This window comes from Terrapene carolina, unplaced genomic scaffold (assembly GCF_002925995.2).
Source record: "Terrapene carolina triunguis isolate 2854851 unplaced genomic scaffold, T_m_triunguis-2.0 Scaffold193, whole genome shotgun sequence".
NCBI classification, from domain to species: Eukaryota; Metazoa; Chordata; order Testudines; family Emydidae; genus Terrapene; species Terrapene triunguis.
In genome coordinates, this window is record NW_020664544.1 from 7,189,768 (window position 1) to 7,210,997 (window position 21,230).

The 21,230-nt window shown below is 61.0% G+C and overlaps 1 protein-coding gene across 1 annotated transcript in view; it reads right to left on the reverse strand.

The window, feature by feature from the left end:
* Positions 1-9,778: 9,778 nt before the first annotated feature.
* LOC112106261 (all-trans-retinol 13,14-reductase-like) overlaps positions 9,779-21,230 on the reverse strand; it is a 12,587-nt gene continuing 1,135 nt past the window's right edge. Inside the window, exons 2-11 of the mRNA XM_024199422.3 lie at positions 18,879-19,061; positions 17,612-17,841; positions 17,043-17,238; positions 15,280-15,477; positions 15,074-15,193; positions 14,561-14,699; positions 12,829-12,938; positions 11,659-11,825; positions 11,152-11,311; positions 9,779-10,870 (exon numbers count right to left, since the gene is read on the reverse strand). Coding sequence (XP_024055190.2) covers positions 10,725-10,870; positions 11,152-11,311; positions 11,659-11,825; positions 12,829-12,938; positions 14,561-14,699; positions 15,074-15,193; positions 15,280-15,477; positions 17,043-17,238; positions 17,612-17,841; positions 18,879-19,061 — 1,649 coding nt within the window. The 3' untranslated portion in view covers positions 9,779-10,724. The remainder of the gene's footprint in view (positions 10,871-11,151; positions 11,312-11,658; positions 11,826-12,828; positions 12,939-14,560; positions 14,700-15,073; positions 15,194-15,279; positions 15,478-17,042; positions 17,239-17,611; positions 17,842-18,878; positions 19,062-21,230) is intronic.

Here is a 21,230-nt window from a genome sequence, read left to right on the forward strand (position 1 = left end):
TGGGTTACTGCGGCTTTAAGAGGATTGAGCTGCACCCAGGCACTCGGGGGATGGGGGGGGGGACGTAGCAAACCCTGCCCGGCTGACTCACTGCCAGGGCCCTGGCAGCTTTGCTGGGTGTTGAGTGAAGTGGGGATTTGGCCCGTCCCCGGAGCAAAGGTTGCAAAGGAGCGAACGCAGCGGCTCTGCCTGAGCGGGCTGGGACCGGCCGCCTGACTGCGGGGAGGATGCCCCCGCCCCGGAGACCCCCGGCCCACCTGCTCCTGGTTTGCCTCTTTGCCAGTTTCCAGCAGGTAAGAAGGTGGCAGGGGCAGCTGGCGAGAGAGCGCAGCATGGGGTATCTGCTCGCTTCTGCACCTGAGACTGGGGCGTCTCCGGACGGGGCCTGGGGCCCGTGGGTTTGGTGCCTTCTTCACCCCAGCTTTGTTATTGCCTTGAGAAGGCATGTGGTCTAGCGGTTAGAGCGAGGGGGTATGGGCATCAGGACTCCTGGGGTCTATTTCCTGCTCTGGGGAGAATGTAGTGTGGTGATTGCGGTGGGGGTGGGGGACAAGGGGCACCCGGACTCCTGGGTTCTATTTCCCGCTCTGGGGAGGATGTAGGGTGGGGAAGGGGGATCAGGGCGCCCAGGTGCTATGTCCCACTCTGGGGAGGAGTATGGTGGGGATCCAAGCAGGACCCTGGGAGTCTGATGGAGTCTGGGAGTCTGGGACCCTGGTGCATCTGATAAAGTGGGTTCTAGCCCACGAAAGCTTATGCCCAAATAAATTTGTTAGTCTCTAAGGTGGCACAAGGACTCCTCGTTGTTTTTCCTGATACAGACTAACACGGCTCCCCCTCTGAAACCTGGGAGTTAAGATTCCTGGATTGTTTCCAGCTCCAGATAAGGAGTGTGGTCTAGTGGTTAGCGCCAGGGCCCAGGACTCCTGGGTTCTACTCTCGGTTCTGCCCCGATTTGCTCTGAGACGTAGATCTGGTGACAGTTTCTCTGTGGCTCTGTTTCCTCCCCAGCGGTTAGCAGCCCTCAAACTGCACAGGGCTTCCCAGATGCAGCCGGGCCCCGGAAATCTCCCTGCCCGGGGGCTGCTGGGAGCAGCCTCCGCCTGGTTTCGATTCTGTCTCACAATATGGTGTATGGTCAGAGAAATGACGGCTGCGATGTCGCCACCTCCCCCACTTCTGCCCCCCAAGTGCCACCCGCTCGCCAGCGCCTCGCTCGCTGAGCCCTGGTGCCGCTGAGCCTGCTCCAGTCCCCGCAGGGGCGAAATCCTTCCGCTGGGGAACTCGGAGCGACCCGGGGGAAAGCCCGGAGCAGCCACCGCAGCGTAGCTTTGCTGCCCCCGGCTACTCCACGCTAGCTCCCCAAGGGGGCGCTCTTGTGCGTCTACACTGCCTCCGGGGCTGGGAAGGGTCGTGCGTGCAGACGGAGCCGCGCTAGCTGTGCTCGGCGAGCTCGCTACGGCCTGGTCCACGCCAGAGTTAGGTCCTCGCTCGCCACCTTAATAACACCCCCCCCCCGGTAGCGAGGTCAGTGGAGACGCTGCGTTACTGACCGCGACGGTCACTGGCTGTCGGAGCTGCCCGACGCTGACAGCACAATCGGCACAAGCACTGCCAGTGAGGACGCGCCCCGCCGCCCCACAGAGCGAAGCGTGGCCACGAACACGCGCTAGCTAGGGCCCGCGCCTTGGGAGAACGACATCCGCAGGAGCAGGGCTTTGCCAGTCCAGCTGCTAACCCAACGCTAGCCCAAAGGCGCTGATCTGGGCCCCGTCGGGGGCTCACAACATTCAATGCAGTCAGCCGCCCAGCCCGTGCAATTATCCCCATTGTACAGGCAGGGAAACTGAGGCACAGAGAGACTGAGTGACTTGCCCAAGGTCACCCGGGGTAGCTGTGGCAGAGCCTAGCTAATGCCCCAACCCCGAGCTACCCTCCCTCTGCCCAGGCGTTTCCAGCACTTGGCAACTGAGCAGATGTGGCCTCAGTGAGGGGGACTCAACAGGGCCCCTTGAGCCCCTGATCTCTGTGGCGAGCTCTCCTCCACTACAGGTTAGCAGTAGGGGGTCGGCAGCTGGTTCGTCGCCAGCCCGTGTGCAGAGCGAATACCCTGCACCCCACAGTGTCTCAGGCTCCGGGGCCTGGGTAGCTGGAAGTCCATGGCTTGAGTCATCCTCCAATCCATCCCCTGACGCCCCCTGCTAATGCCCGGCCTGGCTCTGTTCCCAGTCTCCAGCCTCGGCCCGCGGAGAGGCCAGGCGTCCGTCACGGGATCCCCGCAGCCCAGCGCCCGTGCTGCGGTACACGATGGAGCGGGGGGCGGGATAAACCCTGCCACTCACCACCAGTCAAAGTGCCAGGACCAAGTCAGGGGCTAGTGACTCATTTACAATGCGTCACGTTCTTCCGGGATAGCGCTCATGCCCTGATGGCGAAGCCCAGGGGCAATTTCAGCCCGAGGGATCCCACAACCCAGGTCGGGCAGGGTCTTGGCGGAGAGGGGTCCGTGCTCTTCGCGTCTGCTCCATCAGGAAGGGTTCCAGCGTGATGCGTGTATCTGGGGATCGCTCCCAGCACTGAAATGCAGCCACCTCTGGGCCGGATCGCAGCAGCACTTTAACAACCTGCCGCTACACAATTAAGGCCGGAAAGGCAAGGAGGAATTAGAGGAACTAGAAGGGAATTACCCATGTTGGAATTTGGCCAAGACACCAGGGTTTGGGCTCTTACTCACATGAGACGTGCCAGAGAGCTGTAATGGCCAGGAGCACTACAACCTCCATGGTACGGCTCATCTCAAAGAAGTCAGATCACATCGGGGGGGGGGGACAAATGGTAAAATTGGCTCCAAAATTAATAATAACTAAATAATCCAGCCTCGTTCTTAACTTGGCCTCCTCCTCTGAGGCCCTCAATGCGTTTTCCAAGCGGAGGGGGGCCTCACTGCCATTGCACAGATGGGGAAACTGAGGCACAGAGAGCCCACCTGGCCTGCTCTCACTGATGCTTTCTCTCCCTCTGCAGGTCTCGCCAAAGGTTTTTCTCCTCTGCGGGATCTCCTTGTAAGTTCTGTGCGTCCCGGTCCTGCCACTCGGCCCCGTCCCGCCGGCTGGTGTTGCCCCACCTCACTACTGCCCCCGCCTACGGGGCATTATCCTTCCCAGGCAGTATCACTGTGCCCAGCTGTCACACCACCCGCCGTTACCCCCCCAGCCACCACGCCACGGTCATAGCCCTGCCCCATGGGGCCTGCAGAGCCGTTAGCCATAGCCCGGGTGGCTAGCGATCTGGGGTGCTGAGTCCCCGTTCTACTGGGGCCCCCTTCACACCACTCTGACGGAGGGAAATGAAAGGGGGCAGAAATTCTCATTGGGATTGCCTCCCTCCGCAGGCCCCTCCCAGGCGCGTGGTGGTGTTGCCTACACAAAATTCCCTGTTACTCACACACTCTAGGGGCACCCACCCTTACCCAAGTCCTAGGGCTCAGGACGTACTCCTCTGCGGGGTCTTTTACCAGCAAAAGAGCCTTACACAGCAATCTCCTACATAACCTCTATTTACTACAATCACCCAAACCAGACGGCACACGCTACACAGACAGTGCTCACCATGCCCAGTAAGACAGATGGACTTTTCTTGCTGGCCGGTCAGCATCAGGTCCACCCGGGGGCCTCCAGGTCCACCCGGTATCGTTGGCAGAGTGTTGAGATCTGGCAGCTCTGGTCTTTGGGGCTGTGTCCTGGAGTTGGTTCCCAAAGAGCTTCCTTTTGGTCCCCAGTTTATATAGTGAAACTTGAGTCCGACTTAGCTGTACCTGAACCAATCATTTTACTAACCAAGCCTAACAAAATTCTCTAACCAATCCTACCCCACCCCCTTAATTAATTGACACCTAGCAAAATGAATTATATAACAGGAACAATCAAAGACCCAGCCAGATCAGACAGACAAACAATAGGGAAGTGGGGACCCTAATGACAAAACAATAAAGAAATGCGGATTTCACAATCACTATAGATAAGTGATTCCTTGCCAGACAGGACGCTATCAAACTAAGTTTTCTTTAACCAGCTTAAGATCTGTTTCTTTATCTGGTGATAGTGGGTGCCATTAGGACAGGGTCCAGGGGCAGCGCCAGGCACCAGCGCACCAAGCGCGTGCCTGGGGCGGCAAGCCACGGGGGGGCGGCCTGCCAGTCGCTGTGAGGGCGGCAGTCAGGGTGTCTTCGGCGGCATGCCTGCGGGAGATCTGCCGGTCCCACGGTTTTGGCAGCAATTTGGCGGCGGGGACGCCGAAGGCGCGGGACCGGCGGACCTCCCGCAGGCATGCCATCGAAGGCAGCCTGCCGGCCGTGCTTGGGGCAGCAAAATACACAGAGCCGACCCTGACGGGGGGGTCTCCTTCTTAATAGCCCGATATTACAGTATTTTAATGTAATTTAGATGGACTGTGGGGATGTGACTTCCTGCTTCTTAGCTAATAGCTGCTGCTCGTCTAATCTGGCTGCAAATGAAGGCTTTAGGCCTTACAAGATGGCTACAGGAAAAGGGCACCACACCCAGCCACTGGCACACACGGTGGATCGGTGGCATGTTGGGAGCATGCTGCCCTGCGGCGATTCGCTGCTTCCCAGGCCAATGGGACAATGAAGGTGATTTACAGCAGCCCTGGGGCCGCTCTAAATTGCACCTGGGACCGGGCAGCACCCTGCTCGGCCCCAGAATAGGGAGAATGCAGAGTGGGCACAAAGCCAGCGCTTCCTCTGGCACTGCCACAGATCGCAGGCCTGGGGTCACTGGGAATCAGCCTTGGCCCCCCTCTCTCTGCTAGGTGTTCGGGAGAGCGCTGCTGTGATGGTCAGTGCTGTAGCCTACGCCCAGGATTCAAGGAGGGGACGACTAACGCGTTCGGGTAAGAGTTAGAGGAGTCCGGGTCTCTCGATCCGCATCGACTCCGGGCCTCCCAGCCCCTGGAGCGGCAGGTGCATGGGGCAGGGGAGCAGAGATCAGGCTGAGCACATGGAGGGCCCGGGGGAGGGCAGGGGTTGCTGGGTCACTTGGGCCCAGTGCTGTGGGAGGGGCCGTATTTCGGGGACTATGTCCTCCAGAGAGGGGCGGGTTAGGGGCCAGAACCAAAGCCCCCGGATGCCAGTGGCCGTCTCACCCCCCAGCCCGTGACCGCTCCTGGCCCTCCCCTCTGCAGCCACGTGTCTCTCTCCCCGCAGACTTGTCTTCATCATCATGGGCGTGATGATAGGGGGAGGGGTCCTCTTCACGGTGTACAAGTGCTGCAAGAACTGGGCTGGGCTGGACGAGACAGAGGGCATCGAACCAGCGCAGCCCCACATCCCACCTGCCCCCAGGACGGTCCCTCCCAGGTCCCCCTCCCAGCAGCCCCTGGAGGATCCCCCGCCCTACAGCGAGGTGGGTTCCGTCTGTCTGCCCGTGGAGCAGCGGGCACAGGCCGTTTGCTACACCCATTGCCAGCCCTCCACCAGCTGGTGCAGATGAGGGAGCAGGGCTCGGATGGCAGCGTTGGCCACTCTCCGGTGCATTGCTGGCTCCCCAGTGCAGCGCCGAGCAAGCCGGCTTGATTGGCTCTGGCTCCGAGTCAGTTCGTTGGCCTTAGGCCCGTTTCTAGCACCTTCCCTCTCCGGATCCTGCTCTGGCCGGCCCCCTGCTCCGATCCCTGGCCCCAACTCCCCTTCCCGAGCTGGGGATGGAATCCAGGTCTCTCAGTCCCCCGCTCCGCTCTACCCACTAGATCACACTTCCTCCCCGGTGACCCCAATCTTCTCTCGGCTGCGGGCTCGTCGGGGCGCCGGGCAGAGCTGTCTGACACTCTTCCGTTCCTAGGTGGCGTTGAAGCCGTTCCTGTACCCGCTCCCTGCCATCCCGCCGCCCTGTTACAGCAACGTCGTCATGGCAGACCCTCCGGCAACAGGCGTTAACCACCAGACCACGCTCTAGGGGGCGCCGCGGAGCTCGCCACCTGCTGGTGTCACCTTGGGGTGGTGGCCATTAACAAAACCACCCCCCCCCCGCCAATCTCTCTCCAATGATTGCCATGATAAGCCACCCCCTGCCATGGGGGCACCAGCCAGGCAGGGGCAAGGGCACCGTTGCAGGACATTCCCCAGCAGGGCTGGAGACAAGAGACCGGTGCTAAAGCAGGAGCCCCTCCCCATGGACTCCGCCCTGTGCCGCTGACCCCCATAAGGTGGGGGTGGGCGTGAGGTTGGGGGCTGCCGGGGCTGGGCTGGGAGGGTCCTTTGATGCAGTATTGCAGGGGACAGAGCTCAGGCTGGTTGAAATACGGGCTCAAAGAGGATGCTGACGGAGGGGGCGGCTGGGCCTGCTCTGAGTGGCGTTGTGACCCCAAGTGCCAGGGCCCAACACCGCTCAATTATGGCCCGGCTGCCCCTCTGTCAGACACGCCACTCGAATATGGCCTGGCCGCCCGTTTGATGCAGGGGCAGTTGGGCCAAATTTGAATGATGTTGAAACCTGGCACGTAGGGTGGCAACGCCGCTCACATCTGACCCCGGGGCCCCTCTGTCACGCTCAGCCCATCGTTTTTGAAGCCAATGTTGGCAACCCTAATTCAACCCCACAGCTTGGCACCATCAATCATGTGTGGTTTGGGGGGGCAGCGGCAGGGCGGGGGCTGTGAACTCACAAATTCTTCTGAGCCCTCCGCAGTGGGTCTTTTGCTTCATGAAAGGCCAGTGGCAGCAGAGCTCCGTGGCCAGTGCTGGATGCTTCAGAGGGCTGAATGCCACCCCCGGGGTATTGTATTGTGCAGCAGGTGGGGAGATTCCTTCCTGACCCCCAGCAGGGGCTCAGCCCAGGCCTTGAAGCATGGGGATCACTGGTCCTCATCTTAGCAAGAATCACTGGGGCAGTTGCGCTTCACAATTTTATCACCCGGTGATTCACATGGGGCACCCAAAAATGGCTGTCGGCATCTGCAACTTCAGCCAGGGAGAGACGGGGGTGAGGCAGGCGCTTCCCCATGACTGCCTCCTGCAGGGGTCTTGCATCTTCCTCAGATGGTCCTGCCCCTGCCCGGCCAGAGACAGGGGCCCGGGCTGGCCTTACCTTGGCACTGGCTGAAGTTGCGGATGCTGACGACCATTTTTGCATGCCCCGCTTGACTCACCGGGCGATAAGCTTGATAATCAAGCCGTGGGGTTGAACCTCGTTGTCTTTCAAAAATACGGGCTGTGCACGACAGAGGGGCACCAGGGCCAGATGTGAGCGACGTCGCGACCCTGTGTGCCGGGTTGCCACATCCTTCAAATTGGGCCCGACTGCCCCTGCATCAAAAGGGCAGCCGGGCCCAACTGGAGTGGTGTTGGGACCTGGCCCGTGGGAGGTCACAACCCCACTCACATCAGGCCCCTCCCTGTATTTGAAATGGGCTCTTAGCCCTGGCTGTTGCTTGCCCTGTGTAGTCAGCCAACGGGCCAAACCGAGCTGCTTTTATTTATACGTCAAAAACCTGCCTGCATCGTGTTTGTTGTGTGCGTGCGAGGGCCTGGTCCCACGAGGGCCCAAATCAATCCCCGTGAACTGCTGGTGTGCAGCTCCTGGGGTGGAGTCTGCAGGGGGTGCCGGTGAGCTGAGGCTCGGCTCCCCCACTGGAGTAGGGGCTGGCCTGTTAAGGGGCAGTGCAAGCGAGCATTGTTGTTGGGGGTGGGGGTATAACTGGTGTGGGGCTGAACCTTCCCATAGGGGAGCTGGGCGGTGGAGGGGGTGGGGAGTGGAAGGCGGCAGAGGTGGGGGCTGGAGGGCAGGTAAGAGGCTCGGGTAGGGGGAGATGAAGCTGGAGAAGAGAGCTCCAGCAGGGTGGGGTCAGTGGGGCAGGGCGGGGGCACAGGGAGGGGACGGGCGCCCACTGCGCCAATGGGAGACAAGGTGCCCAGGGGGTGCCGCCGTCCTTTGGCCCCAGCATTTGCCCCGCCCCGGGCCGGTCCAGAGAGCAGCGCCCGGCTCCTCACGGGAGGCCCAGGCAATCACATGGCGAGTTGCTACACTCTGGACTTTGCTAAGTTCCACGGGCGGAGCCCCTGAGCACCCGCTGGCCCTGCGAGCTGGGGGAGGGGGCGAGTCCCAGCCTGGTACGTGGGGCAGGGACAATATAGAGGTGGCTTTAAATCTCCTTTGCCATCTCCACCCTGTGGGGCCCAGCTCAGCCCCCGGCAGCAAGGCCGCAGCGGGCAGACCCTGGCCAGACGTGGCGCTCCCCTGCCAGGGCCGGACCAGACGCTCCCCTCAGCCCCCTGGAAGCTGGTGCTGCAGGCCAGGCCAGTGTCGGCGCGAACACCTCTCTAGCGTCCCACCTGCCCGCCAAGCACCGGCCCGTGGGATGCTCTGGTTCCAAGGACCTCGTCAGTGCAACCTTGTCTCCTTCAGGGCCAGACTCAGAGCTCTTCAGAGCATTAACCCTGGGGGCGTTTCAAGTGTGGGCTCGTCCGGGATTTCAACTGGGAAGTCTCTGGAGGTCGGGACGGGCTTCCTCAGCTAGGGGAAGTATGTAACTCACACACACCCTGGGCGTGGTGTTATGGCACCGAGCCCACTTAGCAAGATTCATGAGTTTGCCTACCAGCCAGGTGGCTTTTAGCTCATGCACTAAGCTCCAGAGGTCCCCAGTTCGATCCCGCCTGCAGACGGCCGAGGTCTGTCGGCGTTACACGTGCGCCTAGCTTTTTCTCATGTGAGCTCAGCTCCCCCTGGGATCCCCAAAGTGCCAGCTGAGCCCGCGTCCTTGCTGAGCAGAACATTTTGTGCCGTACTGCCGAGAAACATGGCGCGTCGGGACATAAACCAACAGCCAGCAGGGCAGGAAGGGAGATCCAGGACCAGACAGTGCCAGGCTACACCCGACAGAGAGGGTGGAGAGTAACCCAGCTGGGACCAGCAGCAGACAACTGGCGTGAGCTGTGGCGAGGGCGCTGGTCTCTCTTCCACTTGTACCCACCCGAGGGTGCTGGCACCACCCTCAGCTTCGCCCCCTTTGTTTTTCAGCAGCCCTGAGCTCAGACCTGAGCTGGGTACCCGCGCCCTCCGGCCCCTGCCACAGGCTGGAATATTTGGGGTGCAGGTGGGAGGAAGGCACCACCCCATAGTCCATCCTTGCTGTGCAGCCCTGGCTCAGGGACGCCATTCCCAGCTGGGGGCAGTGCGACCGAATGCACCCCGTATTCACACCCTACACACCATTGTCAGAATCATTGTACACAATAGGCCTTGTGCGGTATCCTCTGAACACTAACAACTCGCTGGTCAGTAACGTCCTGGTGAAAGGGGCGGAGCGACTATCGGTACAGTGATGAACGTCAGCTGAAATCAGGATGGAGGCGTGTTGACCAGCCAGGGCTGGGGAGGGGGTAAACCAGTTCCTCCAAGCCACAGGACCAGCTGACGCCTCTAGCCAGGTGTTCTCAAAGCTAATGGGGGCGTCGAGGTAGCAGGTGGCCATTCTTTGGCAAGGAAGGGGAAGCAGCATGGACCCTCTACCCACAGCAGCTTTTGGTGTCCGTGCTCCGAGAATGACCTTTATCTAGGGGTGACCCTCGGGAAAATGCATTTGCAAAGGGTGGCTGAACTATAAAAATGAGGGGCAAAAACACCCCAAGGGATCGCTCCCCAGCCAGCCATGTCCTGCTCTCTTGCGCCGAAGACAACCTTTGGGAGCAGATCCTGGCCTGAGAACGTGGTCAGCAGTGTTACAGGGAACCTGGGGTGCGAATTTCCCCTTGAACCCGGCCCAGTTTCAGTCTAGAAAGCGTTTTACCTTTATTTCTCCTGTAACCATTTCTGGCTTTAATGCCTTCTACTGGTCCTCACTTCAAATCTCGCTCTTGTCGTTCAATACACTCATTGGATTCTTTAATCCAAACGAATCCAGGGTTGTGAACTGTTTGAAGGTGGCAGACAGTTGTAAACTGAGCCACTCAGAGGGGCAACGGACCAGATCTATCTGGACTGCGCAGGCGAGGGCTGGACAGTGCAGAACGCACGTTTTGGGGGGGAATCGGGGCCTGGGAATGTGCTGAGGCCACCCGGCGCGTGGTAACTCAGGCTGGTGTAGCCAGAGTGTGACTGGCGAGGGCTGGCAGGCCGCTGGGTCAGAGCTGCTGGACCAGGACTGTGGCTTTACTCAGACACTCAGGGTGGTGATTGCAATGCACCCGAGGCAGCAGGGCAGGGGTGGCGCAGCCCCTCCCCGGTCTGGGCTGTCATAGGCAGAAAGCCAGGCTGGGTTTTGTCTCCTCACTCCAGGGCAATGGCCCGGCAGTTGGAGACACAGATGTTCAGGCCTGGGCTGCCGCCCGAGCTCTGGGCCCCTCCCACCGCACAAGGTCCTAGGACCCAGGCCCCAGTCCGTGCCCAAATGTCCACACCGCAATGAAGCAGCCCCTTAGCCCGAGCCCCGCAAGCCCGAGTCAGCTGGCACGGGCCAGCCGCCGGGGTCTAACTGCCGTGTAGACCGATCCACAGAGCCAGCGGCCGGGGGGGAATCCCAGACTGGGGATGGAGAAGCGGGTTTGGGGGTGAGAACGTGTGTGTAGACGAGGCTCTGACCTTCCTTCTCTGGCACGTTCCCGGCCCCAGGGAAAGCGCTGGGGCACGGCGAGGCTGAGCACCAAAGGCCGGAGGTGGGGCAGCTAGTCCATGGGTCACGTGAGCAGGGATGGGGTCCACCCCCCGGGGCCCCTAGGCTGCTTTCTTGCCGCGCTCTCTCTTGAGTCTCTTCTTCAGGAGCAGCAGGTCCACGTAGAGGATGCGGTTGAGGACGGCGGAGGCGCAGATGAGGCCGCCGTGCAAGGCCCCGGCCAGGCCGCAGCTGAAGACGTCCTGCCCTGGGATGGGGGACACAAGCGAGGGCGTCGGAGAGCGGAGCAGCCACGCTGCCCCTGGGCCCTCCCGCCACCCGGACACCCCCCACACCCCGCTCCTGTGATGTCAGGGCTCAACCCAAGAGTAGGGGGTGGGACCCCAGCAGCTCTGGCTGGATTGCCAACCTGCCAGGCCCCCGCCAAGGCCCACTGGGCCACCCCAATGCCTAGGCCGAGCGGGGTGAGCTCCACCGGCCGGGGCGGGGGGGGGGGGGGACGGTGCCGGGGAGGGAGGCTGCCCTTACCCGTGAGGTAGAGGTTCCGGACAGGCGTCTCCGCCCGCATGGTGGCCACGACGGCCGGCGCGAAGCGGCTCACGTGGTGCTCGGCCCCGTACATCTCCCCGCGGGGCGCCCCCAGGTAGTGCTGGTTGGTGAGAGGAGAGGCCGCCTCCAAGAACTCCACCTGCCCACAGGGAGGGTGAGAAAAGGCAGGCCAGGGAGAAACGTGGGGCTACAGAACCCCCCGCCGCCAGCCCTTCCAGCCCCCCGCCCTGCCCCTCAACCCACCCCCCCAGCATGGACTCTAGGGCCCAAGTCCTTCCAGGTCAGGGTCCTTGTCCCATTGTCCTTGGACCCCCACTCCACCTGCCTGCCCGCCCGCCCGCCCGCTCTCAGGCCTTGGCTTCGCTGGGAAGAGGGGGCTAAAAAGCTGTTAACACGTGAACATCCCAGGGGCCACTGGTCACAGAGCTACTGGCACTCCAGTAGAAGCCAGCACAGGCCAGCTGGAGGAGTCTACTGGGGCGTCACCTTGCCACGGAGCTGAGGGAACCTCTCCAAGGCCATGTCCAGCAGCCGCTGGGCGATCTCCATCTTGTAGGCGTGGTAGTCTTCCCCTCTGTTCTTCACACCGGCCCCTGACCACTCTTCGAACCACTCGTAGCGAGCCATGGTCAGGATGGTCATGCAGGACCGGCCTGGAAGAGGACAGGGGAAAGAGCTCTGGTTTCAAACCTCTGGAGACCCTCCTGAACAGGCCCCTGCCCCCACCAATGCTCCCCCACTCTGTGATGTTGGGCCAGCCCCCCAAAAGGGAGAAGGACATCTGGAGCCCCCTGAAATGTGCTCGGGGGGGAGGGGGAGGCTGGCCGTCCTAGCTGAGCACGTGTGGCCAGGGCGACGTATCGCTGGGAGCCACTGCGCTAGGACAGAGCATCGGCCTGAAAGAGATGGGACCGGGTCTTCAGCCGGCGTGAACCAGGAACCTGCTTTCTAGCTCAGCCCCAAGCGACTGGGTTCCACCGCGTCACCTGCTGAGCAGGGAGCAGCGCCTCCCTCCGGGGGCAGCTGGAGTGGAGAAGCTTAGCCCAGACAGCACGACCCTGACGCGAGCCTCCCGGCCCGCGGAGCCAGACGTGCACGAGCCGGGCTCCTCTAGCGTCCTGAAAACGAGAGGGGGAATGCTGGGGCTGGGGCTGGCGCTTGGGCTCTCCTGCCTAGGAGGTCGGGAGAGCACCAGAGCCCGAGCACAACACCCTGTCTGGCGTTTTCTCCAGCCCTCGAATGGTTCGGGTTTGTCCCCAGGACATTTCACCATTGGCCAGGGGCTGGCATGATCCTTAGATCCAGGGGCACCATACGGAGGGTAGCAGGGCTTTAAGGATGGGGCAACAGGTCCGTGTGAGAAGTGTGACCCGTTGGCTACTGGGCAGGGTGGCCAGCAGGTACAGAGACGGCTCGGTTTTGCTGGTCCTCGGCCAGGCGGCATCTCCTTGACCTTCCATGAACAGGAACCTCCTCAGTCCTCATTTCTGCCCTGCTGTGTCCTACCCCCCTAGGTTCGGGGCATCTCAAGGTTGTGCCATCCCGGCACGGCCCCCCTCTCTTCCCCTCACCTGGCACGCTGCCCCCTGCCCCACTTCCAAGGGCAGATATCCCCCCGCCCCACCCCCCAATGGTTCCCGGTCTCCGGGTGGGTACCTGGGTGCCTCTGCTGGTACGTGGGGTCCTTGGCTGACGGGAAGGTGATGAACATCATGGGCACGTTCTCACTGACCTCCTCCCTGCTGAGGGCAGCGTAGCGGGTCATCCTGAAAGGACCAGAAAGGGCACAAATGGCACAGCAGGATGCCAGATCTCCTGGGGAGGAGGGGAAGTGGGGGGCTGCACCCCAGCCCTCTGCACCCATGAGCTGCCCTCGCCACCTACCCCCACCCCCTCCTGTGCATGGAGTAACAATGCTGCCCAGTGGGCGAACGTACAGCACCAAGCTCCACGGGCCCCTGATCTCAGCTGCGTTCTGTGTTCTGCCAGGGGGCAATTCCCATCACCTCCCCCTTACAAGTGAACTCAGCCGCCAACCGCTCCCCTGGGCCCTGTCCTCCAGGTCTGACCTCGACCCCTGGCATGCGAGCAGCTCTGGGTCACAGCACATGGTAGGGTGAGAGGCTGAGGTCACAGGCGCCGGCTGAGCCGGGACACATCTAGCTCTCGCCCTGTCCCGCCACCACCTCCATCTGGTACGGCCGACAAGTCCGCCCAGGCAGAGGGCTGGTCTGCACGACGGAGTTAGCCCCTGCGCCTTGCCCTGGGCGGTGTAATTAATCCACCCCGACCCCCACGCCTAGGTCACCCCTCCCGCCCCTCGGAGCCACCGTCTCTCCTGCAACAGAAGAACCCTTCCATCGCTGCAGGGCGCGTCGACACTACAGCGCCACAGCTCGGCCGCTGTCGCGTTTCCAGCGCGGCTGTCCCCTAGCGGATGTCTCTACCGCAATCACCCCCCACCACGACTGTGTGGACAGACCCTTCGAGCCAGAAGGGAAGCAAAGCGCTTGAAAAGCCAGCATGGTCTAGTGGGTAGGCTCTGCCACTGACCTCCTGGGTGACCTTGGGCTAGTTGCTTCCCCGCCCCATGCCTCAGTTTCCCCTCCCTCTCTTTGTCTCTCAACTATTTATATCATAAACCCATCGGAGCCAGGACAGTCTCCTCTTACTTGTTTGTACAGCGCCTAGCACAATGGGCCCTTCAGCTGCTATTCTAACATCAACAATAACCACTGGAACATAGAGAGGACAAGGCCTAGTAACTTTCTATGGCTCCGTCCATCTGCCACACTTTAAAGTACAGACCCTGTCTATCGAATTCAGTTATTAACAGTGCTCCGGTCAGTGTCTTCGGATGAACGTGGGCATTTTTCAGTTGCATCATGTTTTCCATGACTACTTCGGTTTCCCCTTCACCTCCCCAAGGGTGCGGCAGGTAAGGGACGCGCAGGGATCCCAGCACTCGCCCTTGAAATGCAGCCACCTCTGGGGCGGGACATAGCAGCTGTTTGCCAGCTCAGCAGCACCGGGCAGGAGAGGAGGAAAAATCCCACCTGGGAATCTAGGAGGGCGGCTTGAGGGTGGGCAGAATGGAATCAGCCGAGGGTTGTTTCCAATGTAAGCTCCTCTGTTATTCTGTGCCCAGCACTAGGGCCGAGCTCCCGGCTGGGGTCCCTCAGCGCTACCATAACGCAAATTAAAGGCTAGACTGGGGCCGGGTCGCAAGGTCTACCACGACCTGACCCCTTTTGGCCTTAAGATGCTCTACGGTGAAGAGCACCACAGGATCTGTACTGACCGAGGCCCGGGGCCAGGACCCGGGTGTCAGAGATGGGACAGACGGAGAAGCACACCTAGTCCGAGGGACCTTTGGCCTGTCACTTACATCTCGTCCAGATCGTTGTGCAGGTAGATCCAGTAGTTGGTGGATTTGATGCCCAGCTCCTCGGCGGTCCCCTGGAGGCCCACGAAGACCAGGAAGGAGCCCATGCCGTGCTGTACCATGCCGAGCACAGACTGGATCCCTGTAAGAGAGAGCGCGGGGTCGTTAGCCATTGTACCCCAGGCTAACACAGTCTGGTTCTCCCGCACCTGCTAGTGTCTGGGGCACCGGGCACAGAGGGTTCTGAGCCAGCTCCTGCCCCTGTGGTCTTGCTCCCAGTCTTTTGCTTTGGGGTCTGGAGGCCCAGGCTTCAGATCCACAGGGCCGCCCTAGGACATCCCAGATGCGCCAGGAGCGCAGGACAGCAGCCGCGCCCATCCATTCTCTCTGCCACCCCACGGACCGCTCATTCGCAGGGGCCAGCCGTCTGCAAGACTGGGCCCTTGCCTGGGCTCCTGGAGAGGGGTGGGGCAGACCCCACCTCTGCTGAGGTCCCAGGGGGCTGCTCCCCTTTACCTGCTTTGTTCCTGATCTCGGGGGGCAGCAGCGTCCCAAAGGTGTTGAATATCCCAGCGTCCGAGATCACTACGGAGGCATAAACCTTCTCCTCCTGGCCCCGCTTCTGCACCGTCACTCCTGCCGGGAGACAAGGACACCAGACCCTAGGAGACGCACTTCCGCCGTCTGGGGAGGGGGTAACCCAGGTGCCCCTGGGGACTCACCCACAGCCGCGCCGCCCTCGGACATCAGGATCCTCCCCACGCGGGCTCTCACCAGCACAGCACCTCCAGCCCGCTGGATCACCGGGATGGCGTGGAAGGCGATCTCGCTGGCGCCCCCACGTGGATACCAGGCGCCGCGCTTGTAGTGGTGAACCATGAGGGCGTTGATGAGGAAGCTGGAGTCCCGGGGGGGAACGCCTGGCGGGGAGGGAAAGTGTCACAAAAAGTAACCACTCCCTCCGCGGATTTCATTCCAACCCCAGAGGCCACGTCCTTGCCCTGGAATGACCCAGACATCGGCAAGGCCTGAACATGGGGTTGCCCTGGATTTGAAGGGGGCAGATACCCCAGAATGTGCTCCAGCTAATTGCAACCATATTAATGAAGAGTTCATTTGGAGACAGGCTTTTAGAAGCAAACTCGTAACTGCTGGCAGTTTTGCTAATCAGAATGGGAGGAGGGGAGGAAAAGGAAATAACAGAACGTGGAGATATGTGGATGGATGGCTTTGACTCTAGACAGCGCTGATAGTACAAGTTTATTGAAAATTAGAAAAGTGACGATTTAGTAGCGGGTCATTCTCCATGTGTTTTGTAGAAGTTAGTTATAAAAAGTTTAGATGAGCCGAGTGCACTTTGGGAGCCGTCCCGGGAAGCTATCCTGGGAGAGACATTTTCCTGACATCTTTACTTCCCGGCAGGGAGGCGTTTGACCAGCGCTGATCTGTCATGGATGACTCAATACTGGCTCCGAATATTGGTAAATAGCTGGGATGTTCTAAACCAGGGGTAGGCAACCTATGGCACAAGTGCCGAAGGCGGCACGCGAGCTGATTTTCAGTGGCACTCACACGGCCCGGGTCCTGGCCACCGGTCCGGAGGGCTCTGCATTTTAATTTAATTTTAAATGAAGCTTCTTAAACATTTTAAAAACCTTATTTACTTTACATACAACGATAGTTTAGTTGTATATTATAGACTTATAGAAAGAGACCTTCTAAAAACGTTAAAATGTATGACTGGCCCGCGAAACTTTAAATTAGAGTGAATAAATGAAGACTCGGCACACCACTTCCGAAAGGTTGCCGACTCCTGTTCTAAACCTATTGTTTAAGTCTGTGTGCGCTTAAATCTAATAAAGTGCGGTGTTAGACAAGAGCACATTTAATCCTTGATCAGACAGAATCGCTGAGTTCCTGTTGGTTTGTTCCTGGAGTGAAATAGTTAAGTTGCCCCTGTTAGGGGTTCTGACAACCCCGGGTAACACTGGTACCCTCAACACACGCGCCTACCCACTGAGCTAAGGGAGTAACTCCACCAGCTGTAAGGCAGTAGCAGGCTGTTATATTACACCATTGAGGGTATTATATATAACAACACGTTCATTAATCATAACATCACACAACAAATGAATAATAAACTAAACAAACTATAAAGTAAAAGCATAAATAATGCTTATAATAAATGAATAATAAACAAAAATCATTGGCTACATACTCCAGGACAACAGCTCCCCCGTCCCCCTACCCCGCTCAGTCAGTGTATTACACAACCCCACTGACTTCCATGGAGCGGCACCAGTACGGTCAAGACGTCCCCAGGAGTGTAAAACATCCCCAGGGCCTGGAGAGCTCCTCTGCCATCCAGCGACCCCTGGCGTGGCTCAGCAGTCAGTGGGCACCGCGGTTCCAAGCCCGCTGACCTGGGGCACCCTGCCTCGTGGGGGGGGGACCCCTGTGGGCAGGCGGCTGGGGCCCACCTCACCGTAGAAGAAGTAGCTGAGGACCACCTGCAGGTCCTTGTTGGCCGTCAGCCGCTCCACGACCTGGCTGTGGCTGGTGTCCGCCATCTTGAAGACGGGGGAGACCCAGTGAACGAGGCCCGTGCGGATCAGCAGCGTGGCCAGCCAGAGGGGGATCATCTTGAGCACGGCGATGAGGGGCACCCGTGTCGCCGCCACCTGTGGGAAAGGTGAGAGCAACCCACAGTAACGGGCCTGGCAGAGCCTTCTGCCTCCCCCAGGAAGGGAGGGAGAGGGCCCCAGCCATCCCAGAGCCTGAGCGGGAGACTCTCGAGCACAATGGCACCTGTGCATCACGAGGCAGAATGGCCCAGTGGTCAGAGCATCAGACTGGGCCTCAGGACTCTAGGGCTCTGTTCCCTGCTCTGAGTGACCCTGGGCAAGTCACCTCCCCCTCTGTGTCTCTGTTTTCCCCACCCAGGCAAGGCCAGGTTCTGTCGCTGGGCGCACGTACAGCACCAAGCACCATGGGGCCCTGATCTCAGCTGGGGCTGCTGCAGCCAGGGGGCCGTTCCGCGACCTCGGCTCTCACCTTGGACAGCCTCATGAACTCCCGGATGGCCACCTTCTCGGCCGGGAACTGCTTCTCCAGCTCCTCTGCAAAGGTCCTTTTCCCCGAGCGCAAGTGGTAGTCCCGGTCCCCTACCGTCACGCAGTCATAGGGGTCCTCCAGCCGCACCCACTCCAGCTGCCCGTCCGTGAGCTGGTCCAAAGCCACCCGCAGCATGCCCATTGGGTGCATCTGACCCACGTAGTGGATGCCTGCCGGGCCAGGAGGGCAAGAGAAAGGGTTAGCCCCGGTGATATGGAGGGGGGCGGGGCTTGGAAGGTGAGATCTTTGGGGGTGGGGCTTGGAGAAAAGCGGGAGATCCGGGCCAGACCCATAACCCACTGGGGCTAGCCAGAGGAAGCAGCCGAGCCCACCTACCCTGGTGCCGGTAGCCACCTGGGCAGCCTCCCATCCAATTACCGGTCAGACCCCACGCTGCTTAGCTTATGAGATCTGACATGAATCTGGCGGCCCACAGGGGTTAGAGCGGCAGGACAAAAGCAGCAGCTGCTAGGGAATTAAGTAAACCAATTAGCCATCATCCTGCTCTTGGACTCACCTTCAGAGAGGTGGAGCTGGGGGGTTTTGGTTTGGTTTTGACCTCAGCTGACCTTGCTGTTAGGCCCCGTGTCCCCCACGGCACACTGCAGAGAGGGTGTGCCAGCACCGGGGTGGGGGGATCTTCGCACAACCATCCCCTAGAGAAATCAGACCACCTTCCGACCTGGTACCGATATTACTGCCCACTTGTGGGGCAGGTCCTTATCATGACCTCCCATTTTACAAATGGGGAAACTGAGGCACAGAGCAGGGACGGGACTTGTCCCCCGCCCCCAGGTCATGCAGTGAGACCTCTCCCGCTTTCAGATCCCGCCTTCCAACTCTCCTTTGCTGCGATGCCCACAAAACCCGTGACAGAGGTGAGGCAGGCGGTGCCCACTGTGCCAGCCAGTATGGCTCATCAATCCCTTCTGCTCCCCCGTCTGCTCGCCCCTGCCCAATTGGGGGGGGTCCCTGGAAAAAAGGCACCTCCACGCCCCCGACCTGCTCCGCCTGCCCAGCACTCCTGCTGGGGAGCGGGGGAAGCCCCCACACCCTGACCCCATTTCCCCAGTATGTGTGCTGGGCGGGGGAGGGACTGCCCTCCGCCCAGGCAAGGAGCTGTGGGGGGGTCCCACAGGCTGGCCCCGGCCCCAAGGAATCCAGCATCTCCTTTGACGTCATCAAGCAGGCTCCTCCCACCGCTTACCCACGTCAAACTCAAAGCCTTTCTCCTGGAAGGTGTGGCAGCAGCCCCCCGCCTGGTCGTGCTGCTCCAGCACCAGGACCCGCTTGCCGGCCTTTGCCAAGGCAGCCGCCGCGGCCAGGCCTCCGATCCCGCTACCGATCACGATGGCGTCCAGGTCGGGCGGCACCTTCTCCAGGGCGAAACCTGGCAAGGGATGGCAAAGGGTGAACAACGCCAGAGCCCGCAGGATCCCGGGGGCGTGGGAGGGGAGACCCCGTGCCACGGCCCTACTCTGGGGGGACATGGGGTCGCTGCCACCCAGCCCGAAACCCTCTGTCTCATTCTCCTGGCCCCGCTGCGGCTTCTCACCCCAGGCACCCAGGACGATGGGACCCCCCAGCGGCTCTGGTGCCTCTTGCGGGGGGGCTGTGATGAATCCAAAGGGGGTTTCTTCACCGAGGCTGCAGGACACAGGCAGAACCTGCGGGTCCCTCTGCTCACCAGAACGCCTGGCTGGGTCTCCCTGGCGGAGACGGCTGGCTACAGCCCAGCGGCACAGCCCCGAGGGCCAGATTCCCTCTCCCCAGCGCCGGGGGCGGGTGTCATTCCTACCAGGGAATCTGAGCCGTAGGGCCGCAGGACCTCCCTGCCCTGGTGTGAATGGCTGCAGGGGCCCGGTAGGGGGGCAGTATGCTCATCTAGGGCCGAGCAACTCAACCTTGCACTGGAGCGGGGCAGGTACCCACGTAACTTTCGCTAAGTCTCTCTCGCTGGGGTTCCTCCCTTGGGGCTGGCTGGGGCTACGGTGAAAGGATTGCCCTAGTGGGAAGGGGGGCGCTGACCCTGGGATTAACACTTGATCTCCCCGAAAGGGGGTCGGGGCTTCGGCGGGGACGGCCCTCCGACGGGTGTCACAAACGAGATTTGGGGACCACGTCAGAGCAGCTACCCCAACAAAGGGCAGCCTTCACAACCCCAGTGATTATAAAATACCACATAGAGGCTCCTTGGCTGCCTCAGTTTACCAGGGCTGACCAGACAACCCTGGCAGCTTTCCGAGAGGGGCTGGACTCCACGCGCTGAGTAGACAGCTTCCCAGAGAGCTGGGGTCTTGCTGGGCCAGCTGGGGGGAGCTGCCCCGAACGAAGTAGGCGCGTGGCCAGCAGAACCAAAGGGCGGAGTGGAAAACGTTTTGCAGCGACTGGAGGTGTGTGGGTCCCCGAGCGCCGCCCAGGGCATGGCAGTGCTACTCTCGGCCCCAGCAATCCAGGGAGAGGCTCGGGGAGTCCGCCAGCAGCCTCCGGCTCATCCTACAGTCCCGCTACAAGCCCCACACCCACATCTCGATTTCAGGGCCCGACGGCTGGGTCACAAAAGCCCAAAGCAACCCAGGGCTGGGCGGCCTCCTGCTACCGACGACCTCTGACACTTGCGGCCTGGCCCGGGACGGATCAAGACTCCCAGGTAAGACCCACGACCCCGCCCCTCCAGACACAGGAGCAGTCGGGCGACAAGCAGCCCAGCTGCCGAGACCCGGTCACTCCGCCCCCCCCTTCCCAGGACCTGGCCCGAGGGGCCACGGGCCGACACGTCCAGCTGCAGGGCTGAGCAGATGGAGACGCACGTGCAGATGCTGCCCGGGATAGGGCTGGTCGCGAGGGCTGGTGCTGCCGCGTATGCAGCACGCAGCTGCCTAGGGCACCATGAAATGTGGGGCAATTTGGTGCGTATGCTGCGTATGCCTAAGGCTGGCCCTGGGGGTTATTTGCTCCCGCAGGAGAGGCAGCAGCCTCGAGAGAGAGGGCGAGACAGCCAGAAAGCCCAGGGGAGGGTGAATCCCCACTGACCCAAAGAGAGAGGATTTGATTCGCATTGCCACCAAGGCCCCCCTTGCATTGCCAGAGCGTGGCCTCTCGCTCTCTGTGTCTGGGTCCGATTCTAACCCAGGACGAGGCCCAGAGCCAGCCCGACGCGTGAGCTGGCGGGAACACCCAACTCCAGCACGGGAGCGGAGGGAGATGGGAAAAGCCCAGCCCCGGCGGACCGGAATAGACGCGGATTAAACCGAAAAACACAGGCCGAGAAGGGCTCGGTCCATCTGCCGCGGCGGACGAGCGGGATTATCGTGCTGCTGGATAACGAGGAAATAGGTGGCCGGGCTGAGTCAAAGCCACAGTGCCGGGGGGGCGGGGAGGGAGCGGAGGAAGGAGCAGATGGAAACAAAGGTTCAAAATGAAACGGGGATCGGGGCAGGGAGGAGGGGAGCGAGCACGGGGCACCCGCAGGACTGTCCGGATGGGCTGTTTGCCCAGACACCGCGAGGCATGAGGGGAGAGTCTGTCGGCCCTCAAATTAGTCAGTGCCTTGGAGAAG